Source organism: Thunnus albacares, chromosome 20, assembly GCF_914725855.1.
Source record: "Thunnus albacares chromosome 20, fThuAlb1.1, whole genome shotgun sequence".
NCBI classification, from domain to species: domain Eukaryota; kingdom Metazoa; phylum Chordata; class Actinopteri; order Scombriformes; family Scombridae; genus Thunnus; species Thunnus albacares.
In genome coordinates, this window is record NC_058125.1 from 18,037,118 (window position 1) to 18,049,477 (window position 12,360).

At 38.9% G+C, this 12,360-nt stretch overlaps 2 protein-coding genes across 2 annotated transcripts in view; one reads left to right on the forward strand and one right to left on the reverse strand.

The window, feature by feature from the left end:
- Positions 1-248: 248 nt before the first annotated feature.
- LOC122971586 (clarin-3) lies at positions 249-2,290 on the reverse strand. The gene is made up of 3 exons (XM_044338301.1): positions 1,954-2,290; positions 1,186-1,371; positions 249-1,018 (listed from the first exon to the last, which is right to left on the reverse strand). The coding sequence occupies exons 1-3, from the start codon at positions 2,183-2,185 to the stop codon at positions 741-743; spliced, it is 696 nt and encodes a 231-aa protein (XP_044194236.1). The 5' UTR covers positions 2,186-2,290; the 3' UTR covers positions 249-740.
- A 1,454-nt stretch (positions 2,291-3,744) lies between these two features.
- Positions 3,745-12,360, forward strand: part of ptprea (protein tyrosine phosphatase receptor type Ea) — a 53,369-nt gene continuing 44,753 nt past the window's right edge. Inside the window, exon 1 of the mRNA XM_044337396.1 lies at positions 3,745-3,907. The gene's annotated coding sequence lies outside the window, so the exon portion shown is untranslated. The remainder of the gene's footprint in view (positions 3,908-12,360) is intronic.

The following is a 12,360-nucleotide window of genomic DNA, read 5'->3' on the forward strand; positions in this document are numbered from 1 at the left end:
TCTTTGTCACTTCCCATCCGGTAATACTTCAGATTTCCTGTATTTTTCTCTTCTCTCTCTTTTTATTTGAATTTCAGCTTTAGATTTTTCCCATAAATATATCAACTATTATTATATGGTTTGTGCCTGTTCCTTGGCCTGTGTTCTATTTTTTTAGTAACCCTGAAACATTAAATGACAAGAATACAAATAGCCTATAGGTAAACTGTAATTTGGAGAAATCCATCCTCTGAAATAAAAAGAAGATCCAACCTATCTCATCTTTTTATTATTCACAGAAAACACACAAAAAAGGCCATTGAGTTATTTGTGTAGCTGTTCATTTCTAACACATATTGATGTCTTGCAGTTAAAGATACACTAAAGATGAAGATAAAGATTTTTCTATATGAAAAATAAATTTTTAAACAAGCAACTATTCAATCATTCTTCTACAAAATAAACTATTAAGATTTTTAATGTGATAGCTGGGTATGAAATCAGATGAAAACACTGAGATTATAATGTGATGCTCATGATGTGATGACATTAAATACATCTACTGACATGTTGCGTTTAGTACAGGTCAGCACTGAATGCTACAAATCTATTCCCGCTCTCTGTACATTGAACAAGCTGTACATTCATATTTTACAGTACATACCTACAATCTCTTTCTGTAATTTCCCATTGCACTAAGTGACTCCAGGAAGTCTTAATGAGCAATTTGTCAGAGTCACTGAAAACTGACTCCATTGCCACTAATACATCATTATCTCCTTGGGTGCATCTTCAGTAGGCCTCTGCTGTTCTTTCCTCTGTGTGTAGGCTGCATGGTCATACATGTAGATTAAGACGAGGGCGAGTAGAGAGAGCACTGTGTAAGGGATGACCAGGTAGTATCCGACGCTCATCTCTGTAGTCTTGTTCCTCAGGTCCACTGGAGTGTCCTCGGTGAACTTCCCCACCAAATCCTCTGCCATGCTGGTCACGTTGACGTTCAGCACATATATGATGAGGACCAGAACAGACAAACATGCTGCAGGAGAAAGAGTATAGTGCTGTTACAAATGAAAGACTGGCATAAAATTATACCCCAACCACCACTTAAATGTATACAGTGGTGATTTTCATCATTGCAAGTGCAAATATATGTTTCTTTTATTTCTCCCAGATGCTTAGTGCTCTAACATTTGTGTCACTTACTGCTGATTGAGCTGGAGGTGTAGATGCCAATAGGCCCCATGTAGGTTTCATAAGGGTTACTGACACTGTTGTAGAGGGAGATAAGGATGCTGCCGGCAGAAAACAGCAGACACAGGCACAGCAGGCACACAACCAAAGCATGTAGGACTAGAGGGACAGTTCCTGTTTCTATCAGCTGAGGAAACACTACACATACACAGACAGAGAGAGAGAGTATGAGAACATTATGGTTATATAGTTCAGTACAACTTGCTTGCATTACACTATATTACAGTCTGGTGGCTGCCTGAAAATGTGAAACTGTGTGAGAAGGCGTTAGCTTTGTGATAGTCTAGTGATAATGTGCAATATTGTGAATGTACACAATAAAAACCCCCCAAAGCAAACAACCCAAAAAAACAACCATAACAGCAAGAGAGGCGGAAACCACCATATTCCTTCATTTAACTCGGGTTGAGACTTCTTTGTGAATAGTTTTCACTGGCCCTACCTTCAGCAGAAGAAGTTGTGCCCTATACAAAAACTGTTGCTGGTGTGTATGTGGATTATCAAGATTAACAGGGACACTGACTCTGGAAAACATACTGCTGTTGAATTATTTAAATCAAAATTGTCAGTGCCATTTGGTGGAGGCACCTCAGAGATGATATCTTCAAAAAATATAAAACCAAAACATCTACATCAGCATAGTTACGGTAAGGTAGTAAGGAGGTACATTAAGGCAATAAGTTGTCTGTTAATTTGGATGAACTGGCCCTTTCAAGTTACCTTGGAAATCATCATCAGCTCCAAATGAAGGACAAAAGGCTCTGTCCAAATTTCCATCAAAAAGATCCAACCTGATCTCAGCAGTTCCATTGAAGAAGCCGCTTTCACTTCTTGCGCACTCCATGGTCATTGTAACCCATTGTGTTGACATGCTAAACCCCAGTAGCCCAACTGATATGGCCGAAACCAGTGCACTGGACATGAAAAATAAAGTCTTCTTAGTGGAAGGCATTTTTGCTGTATTCCAGTTGTTAAATCTAAATACCAGTGTCTCTTCTCCAAAGTGTTGACGACGTCTCAGAAGCAGTTTAGGACCCTGTGGTCCTCTTAAGATTCTGTGTATGAGTTACCTTCAAGGGTGGAGTGAAACGTGGACTGCTGGTCATAAAATTACTTGATTATGACTGTGACCTTTGGTTAGAGAGGAGAAGACATAACTGGTTGTCATGGTAATGACACTAGTTTCCTCAACAGTTTAAATATGATAATTAGCTGTACCACAACAAGAAATCATATCTGTGTTGTGGTGTGAGCTGAATCCATCTAAATAAAGTCATTTTTTAAAAAGACACACTTTATAAATGTAGTTCCCTTTGTCTGCATGTGTCTTGTAGCTGTTCACAGCTTTGGAATCAAAGTCCTGTCCTTGTAATTGTGGGACCATAAAACATGATACAGATTAATTATTTACATGTACCTCTCCCTCTGATCACACATGTATCGTCAATGGAACACTAAAGCCATGATTGGGATTGGTATCATCTCACAAAAATGACATACAGACATTTTTTTGCCTTAAGGAAGACCTGCAGTTGTTTGAAATATCACTGATAAAACTAAAGAGAGCTCGGAAGGGTAGAAGTAGATGTGCACACAACTACTCTGACTTCATTTCAGTGATTTCACATAAAGACATGACGATATGTTTCAAGAATGACACAAACACGTGGTTTGACAAATGCTACTAACGATAATCATGCACCATAAATCAATAAGAGCATAACAGAGAAAAGTGAGATTGATTTATGGCACAAAATTCTTTACAGCTTAACAGAACAAGACTTGATGAGAACACTATTTTTTCATCATAAATGGAGCTGTAAAGCTTCAGGAGCTCCTGATAAAGCAGGTGAGACATGACGATAATCAAGATCTGTTACCTCTGGGTGCAATTAAATTGAGCTAAAAGCTTAAAAGCTTTTATTTAAATTCAGCAACAAATATAATATTTTTATTATTATGGTTATAATACAGATTATTATTATTATTGTTATTATATTCATTGCAACACATTTTTATGATGATATATTACATTGTAAAAGTAAATTTGAAATAAGATTGAGGTCTTAAACTATGAAACAATTTCCCTGAAAGTCCTGAAGAACATGGTAAAACACAATTAAGCCTTTGTTTTGCATATATATTATAATCTCACAACCTTTGAGATTGTGAATAATATTTTATATTATTTAGGTATAGGTCATAAATAAGCACTTTGGGGGCTTTTTTTTTTCTCTCCTGCACATTATTTTCCCTAAAAATTCCTCTTATATAGAAGTTATTAAATCCCAAACTCATTATAAGAACACGCTAACCCATTAAAATCACAATTATCAATTAGGTTTTTGTCCAATAAGAACCTAAAGTTTTATTCCAACATGAATGACATAAAATTATGATAAAACCGAACCATTTCTAAACACACTTTGGCACAAACTGGAGATCCTCGTGGCCTCATAATGACTGACACATGTTGTAATAAAGTGTGTGGCCAGACTGTGGCTCCCTTTCTTCGCCAAACAGACAGAGGATCCGTTTGGTCACTGACAGCCAGTTCTGTTATGTTGGAGTAAACACAAACTCCTCCTTCCCAGTGACAGGCGGCAACGCTGAAGCATCGCCTCGCCTTTTCCAAGACAATCTGCGCTCAGGACTACGTGTTTAGGCCATCAAGGTGAGTGTTAAGATCACTTAATTTCACCGAGTCGTCTTTTGCCTCTTGACACTTATTTGGCGATTGGAAAATGTCTGTTTTTCAGTCCTTTTTTTACATTCAAACACAACGCCGTGATACCTGTCCGTTACGCACAGCAGCGCACGGTGAAATTCCACATGTACCGCTTCACTGAAACGCTAATTTCTGGAGGGAATTCAGCTTTAATGAGGCAGTGAATACATTCCTTGTTAAACTCGCCGTGTTTACCGTACATATGGTTCAATTCTGGGAGCTCTCCGTTTGACAACCTGCAGTCAACCCGGTGCGTCAATGTGGGTTAATGGTACAAGCGTTTGGAGTTTTGTCCTGATCTCCCCTCTTGGTCTTTATTTTTTCCTCGCTTATCTATTCAGTTTATCTTTGGCATTCATCACAATCAAGAATCATTCTTTTCTCCATATTCGCTTGTTGACTGCTTCTCTATGTGGGCTGCAGTTGAGCCAGTTTCAACATGTCCGTAAAGAGGCTATATTGGTACTTAAGAAATCGTGGATGGAGCTGCTAAGACTTGTTACTTTATGAGGAGGACTCTTCTCCAGGTTTTTGAGTTATGGCTTGATATTTGGCTCTTGTTTAATGTTGGCTGCAAAAAAAAAGAGAAAATCTAATTTTGTCGTAATCACTGGACTTAATATTAAACCCCATAGGGAAAGTCTCTCCTCAGGGAGGTCAGGGGTCAGGGTCAGGGACAGATCAGCATCCCTGGAGCAGATTTTCTTCAGCAGGGTGCTGAGTAAAGGGAAGGGGAGATTAACCGCTACACTTGAGACCTTTTGTCAAGTCTGACATTTGTCTAATCAGACCATGGAAATGAAAAGTTAAATGAACCAAGACATCATTGAAGTGGTGCTTCACTGCCCATTAACAAGGGAAAGAACTATGACAACCTAAAAAGACCTCAATTTAGACATAATTCTGAAATAGAAGATTTGTAATCAAAGAATTTTACTTTTGTTGTCATGTTTTGGGGTTTTTTTTAATGCTTGGTTCTTTCAGGATTTTAGGATGTGCTGTTACTGTATTTCGGGTTGTCTGGCACCAAGGCTGGACAGTCAGTTAAATGAATTAATGTCTAAGAGACCCTGATAAACCTTCTAATAAGTCATGTGACAAATTAGAAAAGAGGGCATATTTTGAATGTCGATTGTTGAAATTGAGTCACTCTTGACAATAAGAAATACGCCATCGATTCATTACTGGTCTCATCTCATCTTCAGTACTGCTGACAAAAAGGATCTTAAAAAATCGGACCGCTAGATCAGCCTTCCATGGTACCATGATCACAAAAATGGGCTATGATCTCTAGTTTTTTTCTAAATAACGATCAATTATGTTTCATTACATTAAAAATGCCGCATTCATGAAAAATGTGACTTCTCTTCAGTTGAACTTGAATAATCGGGTCAAAGCTGCCGAGTTAACAGAGGTCAGCTGTCTCTTCCTGAACCCAAGATCAACCTCTTGAAACACAGAGATACATGGTGCTTGTATTTAATGGACTCAGCTACTTGACTTTAGAAGACAATCAACCATCAATTGCACATCTCCCTATTGCTGTATTTTCCTGTTTCATCACATCTGACTTCATTTAAACCAGTCTTTTACTTTCATATTCACATTGCAGCCACATGATGTATCCTTCACCTCGATTTTAACTTTCTTTACCTTCTCCTTTTTTTTTTTTCTCTTATGTGCGTCGACAGTCTGCTCTGACTGTCTCTGTGATATTTCGTCATGAATTCCATTTCAGTTGTACTGCGAGGACTCCGTGAAGACTGGAAATTGCTGTCGAAGAAGCTAATGAGGATGCAATGAAATAAACAAATAGTCAGTGCTTGCCTCGACAAATGAGATTGTGTAAGGATGCCGGAAGAAATAACATTTGACTGCTGAGTCTTGTTGGCAGATGGATTTGGCTTTCATCTCGGTGATTCCAGTTAAATTCTGTTCCCTCAGGGTAGTTCGTACTTGCTGGAAACAAAAGAAACCTGAACTGACCGCATAATTTTGATCTCAGTCATAATCAACTTGGGCTACACTTGTGTAGACCAGCCTTCCTCTGGTTTGCTACTTTTTTTGGGAAGTCTCAGGAGTGAGAATATTAACTGAATATATTACGTACAATGATGTATTTCAATGGGAAAACTAATTTATCGAAGAAATAAGGGTCAGAAGGGAGGCTGTTTGTACAAGTGGCTAATTGTCTTAATAAAATGGTGCAGTAGCTATTTCCAACCTACATTTAATTGCTGTTTAATAAACTGCCAAGATGTTCTTTTCTAGTTTTTCGGCTATAGTTAGAACTGTAAAATGCCATATTGGAATGCTTGTGAGGTGCGTGTTATTTGAGTGTGGGTGTGCTGTGCGAAACCAACGGATGTGGTGATTAATGAAACCCATAGTGAGGAGGGGAGAAATGAATTGTGCATACCTGGAGTTTCTAACAGCTTGCTGGGTATAAACCTCAAATTACCAGCACATAGTTAATCCCTGCAGCTCGCCCACCCTCTATCTGCAACCTCTCTCTAAAGTGTTGGAAACACTAACTTTGAGCTACCACAGGAAGACTACATGCTGTGTGGTGCTCCCTCTGAGGCTGCAACCACATTAACTACACTCTGCTTTTTCCTCAAATAGGCGGAGAAGGAACTAATTGGAATAAAGTCTCGACAATTAGGAGCGAGCCTGGTCTGACCTAGAACTTGTCAGATATTTGCCGGGAGAAATGGTAGTAGCAAGCCTGTAAGAAAGGCTCATGAATTAGGCATGGGAGTTGTCATAGTAAAATCTTCCTTTTGATATAAACAGCATTTGTATCCCACCTGTTATTTTTCTGCTTGCCTTAGTGGAGGCTTGCTAAAGCACATTAGACTGCAGTGTGTTGCAACCGTAGGCTTGTTTGTGCTTGCGGCTAATGCTTCAGAATGCAAACCCTGCAGTCTGCCTTTGGATTTTGGCATCATGCTTAAATGATTTAGTAATGATAAAGCATATTACAAGTCATGCAGAATGAGGAGATAAAAAAAAAATAAATAAATAGAGTGGGCCAATCCATAGTGATGACCAGGGGTAGTTGTACAGCTTAGATGTGACATTGCGTTAGAATAAAAGTATGAACTGTGATTGAAAACAGTCCCAGATCAACAGCAACTACAGCAAAACCAGAGAAAGCAGAAACAGAGCATGTGAGTGGTGTTTTGCTTCCTGCCTGGAGGACTTTGGTAGGAACTGGAAAGCCCCGTATGCTCATAGTGAGGTAGGACTTCAGTGACACAGGGAGGGTGAGTCTCCATCATAGGAGGCCCTATTAAAACACAGTGGCTGCTGCGAGGACAGTCTGCAGCTGTGCAAACCGCTACCTGCAGCCCTCCCTCTCCATCTGATGATCTGCGTTACAAGCATTCACACTCTGCTGTTGCTGTTGCTGCTGCTGCTGGCTTGTGATTGAGATAAGTACAAACTGAAGCTGTGGAGATTTGTGTTTGTTTACTATCAGCTGTGTTTAAGAATCAGCTAGGTCACTGCCGCAGCATTGAAACAGCTGGACAGAGATCAAGGTTCTCCCTTTTCAGATGCGTCAGATCCCACCAGCCATCTGTTCAAAGGAGGCATTGTAAGTTTGTCCTCTGAGATAACACCACGACCAAGCACGAGGCACAAGAAAGAGAGAGAGAGAGAGATCATCTTTTTTAGGAGAGGTTCAAATTAAATTAGTCTGTCATTTGGAAATCAGTGGTACGACCCCAAAAAACTGTCTGTCGGTCTCGCTTAGCACATGTCTTTTCTAATTTTTATTTATTATGTTGTTTTTCTGTGTGCTGCGGATTCAACTGTTCATAATTGTGGTAATATTTAAATTCCGCTGTATCCCTCGTTAGTTGCTGTGGTGAATGTAAATCCAGGAGTTGACAAGGAAATGTTAAGCCAGTGGTTCCCTACTTTTTTGGCTTGTGACCACTCACCACAAGTTATGGCCTTAGCGTGATTTTTTTCTGTTTGAGAAAGTGTCACTTAAAGGATTTTTAGAGCTGAAGAGCAGAGGAAGTATCCAGTGTTTTAGAAATGAGAGAAAATGAAACATAAATTTGTGCAACAGGAAATGTTTCTTCCTTGTCTGTGTATTCATCTTACCTTCGGACCCATGGGAGTCCCCGATCCACAGGTTGGAAACCATTGGGTCCAGCCCTTCTGTTTTGAATAAGAGAACATAGCAGAGGGAAGTACTGAATGATGTCACTACACCACAGCTGCCCAGTAGTAATATGGGTGTATTCCCTCCTTCAGGCAACACATGGTTTCTCTATTGTATTTCTGTCAGTCACTACATGAGTGCATTACAAAGCATACCACAAAGCTCTTTTTTATGACAAGTTTTCAGAGATTGAGTTGGTGACCTTGCAGTTGCTTTTATGTGTCTCCAAAGAGAGAGAGGAAAAAAAAAAAAAAACATTGCTGGAAACTGACCCGAAAAGATCTGAATGTTTTTGTTTGTGTTTAAGCTCATAGAAATGGAAAACAACAGCTGACTGCCAAAACTTGTTTGTCATAATCATACATTCCCATACTTAACATCAGCTGCTTTAGTGGGGGTGGCATGTTGACAGGATTCAATTTAACATAAGAACTCTTATTGAACTGAGGTATGTTTTTTTATGGCCAAAATATGGAAACCTAATTTGGTGACCTGCTCAGGGAAAACAGGGTGGAGCCCAAAAGAGATTAAGTCCCTGCACTATGTGGCCTGATTTAACTGTAGTGAAAGCAAACATCTCCAGATCCGGCTTGAAACATGTTTCAGTCCTCTTTATTTTATCTGAATGAACGACTGCAAAAACAAATATTAGGTTTTCTGCGGAAAACGAAGGACAAAGCCGAGAACATGGTTAATAACACCCAGGAAGACAAAGGTTTGGCTGATGTGGATTTCCTTGAAGGCTGTTTGTTTGATCTTAGTATGAATCTGAGAAGCCATTTTATATAATTACGCACATAAGATGTCACACCCACACATTCCTAGATAGCTCGATGTATATGATAATGTATATTGTCTCTGGAGGTAAAAGATGATGCAAATAGTGTGAAACTGAAGCTTACTACGATACATGTGAGTATACAGTAGTGGAATTATTGATGTTTCTTTACAGTGTTGAGTATTTATTTTGTTGTGTATTGCTCTAAAACAGTATTGAACTCTTAATATTCATGCTTGCATGCGAACATGTAAAGTGGCTTTTAATTGATTCCAAAAGCAGCGGGCATGTGGCTGTCTCACATGGCGATGGTGCATATAGAAAGAGTGATTATCTTCCCTCATTTCTGCAGCACCATAAACTGTAAAGCCTGGCTGCAGATGCAATCGGTCTTAGCCGGTCTCGTGACTAATGTTATCAGCCTCTGCATGTAACGTTGGATAGTTTTTTTCTTTGCAATATATCAACAAATGCAATGATGTTTCTTTTGCACCTCATAAAGTGCCACGAAAAGCAGCCGCGGTGGCTCCTGTCTATATTGAAACGTTAAACGTGGGATCATATTTTTTTCTTACATCAAACACATTTGGCTCATTAAGTGTTTTATTGGATGTTTTGGAGTTTACAGGCTCTTAAGCTTTTGGCTGCTGATCGTGTAGAGATGAAATGAAGCTGGGTGTGAGAGTTAAGAGAAAAAAGTGTGAAGTAAAGAGTGAGTGTAAGAAAGAATGGTTTGGCTGTGTCACTACAGAGGTTGTTGACATGGAAGAGTACAGTGCTTAATGAATAATGGATGCTTACTAAAGCAGCCCATTTCTTATTCATTCTTTCAAGGCTGCTACACAGTGAGTTGTGTGTGATCATCATGTCAGCCTTTCAATATTTTCATTGTGCTTTCAGTAACATGATGCGGTTCGAATGCCCTGGAATAACTCCAGTAAACATTGCCACACAAGCAAATGCAAAGCACGATTGGCTAATTCAAGAGGACTGCTTATTTTATTGTATCATCACGTCAAATAAATAAAGAATAGAAATTGTAACACACCACCCATTATTTGTAGATTCTCTGTATAAAGAAAGCAATCAATCCTATTCATTTTTTTATTGTATTCATTCATCTCATCCACTAAGAGGGTCCTTTTAACATCAGTATTCCTGAGACTTGTAATAATTACAAGTGTGCTGATCACATCAAAAAGGCCTGCAGTGACAGCGACAAGCATTAATTCAATGTCTGGCGTCACTTTTTGTGTTGAGCTGAAAAGGATGTGGTGTGGGGAGCCAGGTCAGATCTCTTTCATTAAAAGCACCTTTTAACTTGTGGCTCTTATTGTATTGAAGCCTTTTTTTTTGACTGTGATGAATGTGTCTAAATGAGCGCAGTATGCAGCAGCGAGCCCACAGTCACGGGTGAGCTGACATGCCCTGCATGCTGATAGGCATGTTGGGCTCAGGCGAGCAACAGTAAACGCTAATGTATGGGATGATAATCAGGGCTGTCTTGGATGATATAAGTGACCAAGGTTAAAGGCAGTCTGGAACATGCAGTATGTTGGAAATAAAATGAGAGGAAGCACCATTGAACATGTTTCATCTTATTGAATTCCTGTCAAGTGTTTAAGGATGTAATTTCAGTTGCTGTTATGTGATGGTATTGCACAACTATCTCTGTATGTAAAAAGAGCAAGAGGATATGGTTTAAAAAAAAAACAAAACAAAACACCTAGACTTATAGAGATGGAGGGATAAGCAGGAAAATCACATTTATGAATGTTAGCTCACAGTGATGCAAGCCTTGTCAAATTTTTACATGTAGTATTTGGCTTCCTCAGGTTTCTGACAGGCTGCAAACATGAAGGAAGTGATGGTGGTGAAGGCTAACCACTTTGCACCAGACTGAAATATCTCAACAACCGTTGGACAGATTTAATTTTCGTCAGGGGATCATTCGTGGTCCCCTGATGAAAATGATGAATGATAATGAATCCCAATGAATTTAGGGATCTTCTGACTTTTCCTCTAGCGCCACCAGTAGGTCTAAGATTTCATTTATCCAGTGAAATATCTCAACACATTAGAAATTGCAAAAAAAAAAAAACTCTAATTCTAACTTTACCATCTAATCTGAGGACCAAAATATCCCATTTTCAATTATGAACCTTTGTCTGTAATTGGCTTCCATGGCAGCTATTTGTTCATTCATTTTGTAGCGGGCTGGTTTTTATGGCTACTGGAATGACACTATGTGATTAATAAGGTATTCTGTTTTTTATAATACTGATCAAACATATTGTCATATGTCAACTCTCCAATAAATTCTCAGCTGAGAAGACCTTGGCGTTTGATTAACATTATTATGCTCTTTAAATAGTTAGATGGCTGCTTCTGCCATGTTTATGGCATCATCACGTAATCCATTTTCCTTTAGAAAATAAATCACCAGTGTGTGAAGTCATCAATAATGATTTTGAGTATAGAATATAATAGGCCTGGTCCTCTTGGGTAAGATTGGATTGATTCATCTATGTAAGAAAATACATGCTACACCGTGACTTTGTCACGCTGACCTTCAGCTCCGCAGATCTAATCCTTGAGTGCTGTGAAACATTTTCACTTTGTGAGAGGGTGTTATGTATGAAAAAAATGTGCAAGGTTTCTATGCTAATCAACAAAACCATGCTGTATGTTGCTAATCATCGCAGCTTTTGGTCAAAAAATATGTCTGGCAAAGCCCACTGTTGACGAAAACACTCTTCTAAACACAGCCAAAGCCTCTATGTGCTTAGCCAGAGACAATGCCGGACTCACACTGTTCACTGACAATGATGGGACATTTGTTTCATAATCACTCTGCTTTGATGTTCACAGTGATGCAACCATGACAAGCTAGTTTGTGTTTTTTTACAGAAGAGAAAACCAGTAATTTAATGACAATGCCATATATGTTGGGCTCATTTTTATTTATTGAACATTAAAGCTAAATCTATCAGTAATACAAAAAAACCATGGGAAAATTCCTCTGTAGTTTAATCATTTGTCATTTTCCTTCAAGGGACTCTGGCGCATAATCACTAGCTTGTTTTCATTCTCCTTCCATTTTACTCTTCACTTTCTTTCACCTAATCATTTCCTGTTTACAGAAAGAGGACATTGTTTACTGCAGATTATTGTGGTCAGCGTTGTCTTGCAGCAGGATACACACTTATTTTTGCCAGGGTGAAAACAGGTTTAATCCAATCTCCTGCTTTGAGGAAATGCAGGTCTTATTGTACTGGGAAAATCACTAAAACACTGAAACGAGCCTTTTATGAGGAGTTTTACAACCTGTTGATGTGAATCTATGTAGCTCACAGTCTATCATACCAAAGCTCTTATACACAGCAGTATTAATGCATAACTCAGTTTTCACTTCAATTTTAATGAGCTTGCTCTTTGCTG

Excerpts from the sequence above, each read along its gene's own strand:
- LOC122971586 (XM_044338301.1), bottom strand. The coding sequence starts at position 2,185 with ATGCCTTCCACTAAGAAGACTTTATTTTTCATGTCCAGTGCACTGGTT. Across the intron at positions 1,372-1,953 it reads AGCTGATGATGATTTCCAAG|TGTTTCCTCAGCTGATAGAA; the intron begins GTAACTTGAAAG and ends GTGTATGTGTAG. Across the intron at positions 1,019-1,185 it reads CACCTCCAGCTCAATCAGCA|CATGTTTGTCTGTTCTGGTC; the intron begins GTAAGTGACACA and ends TTTCTCCTGCAG.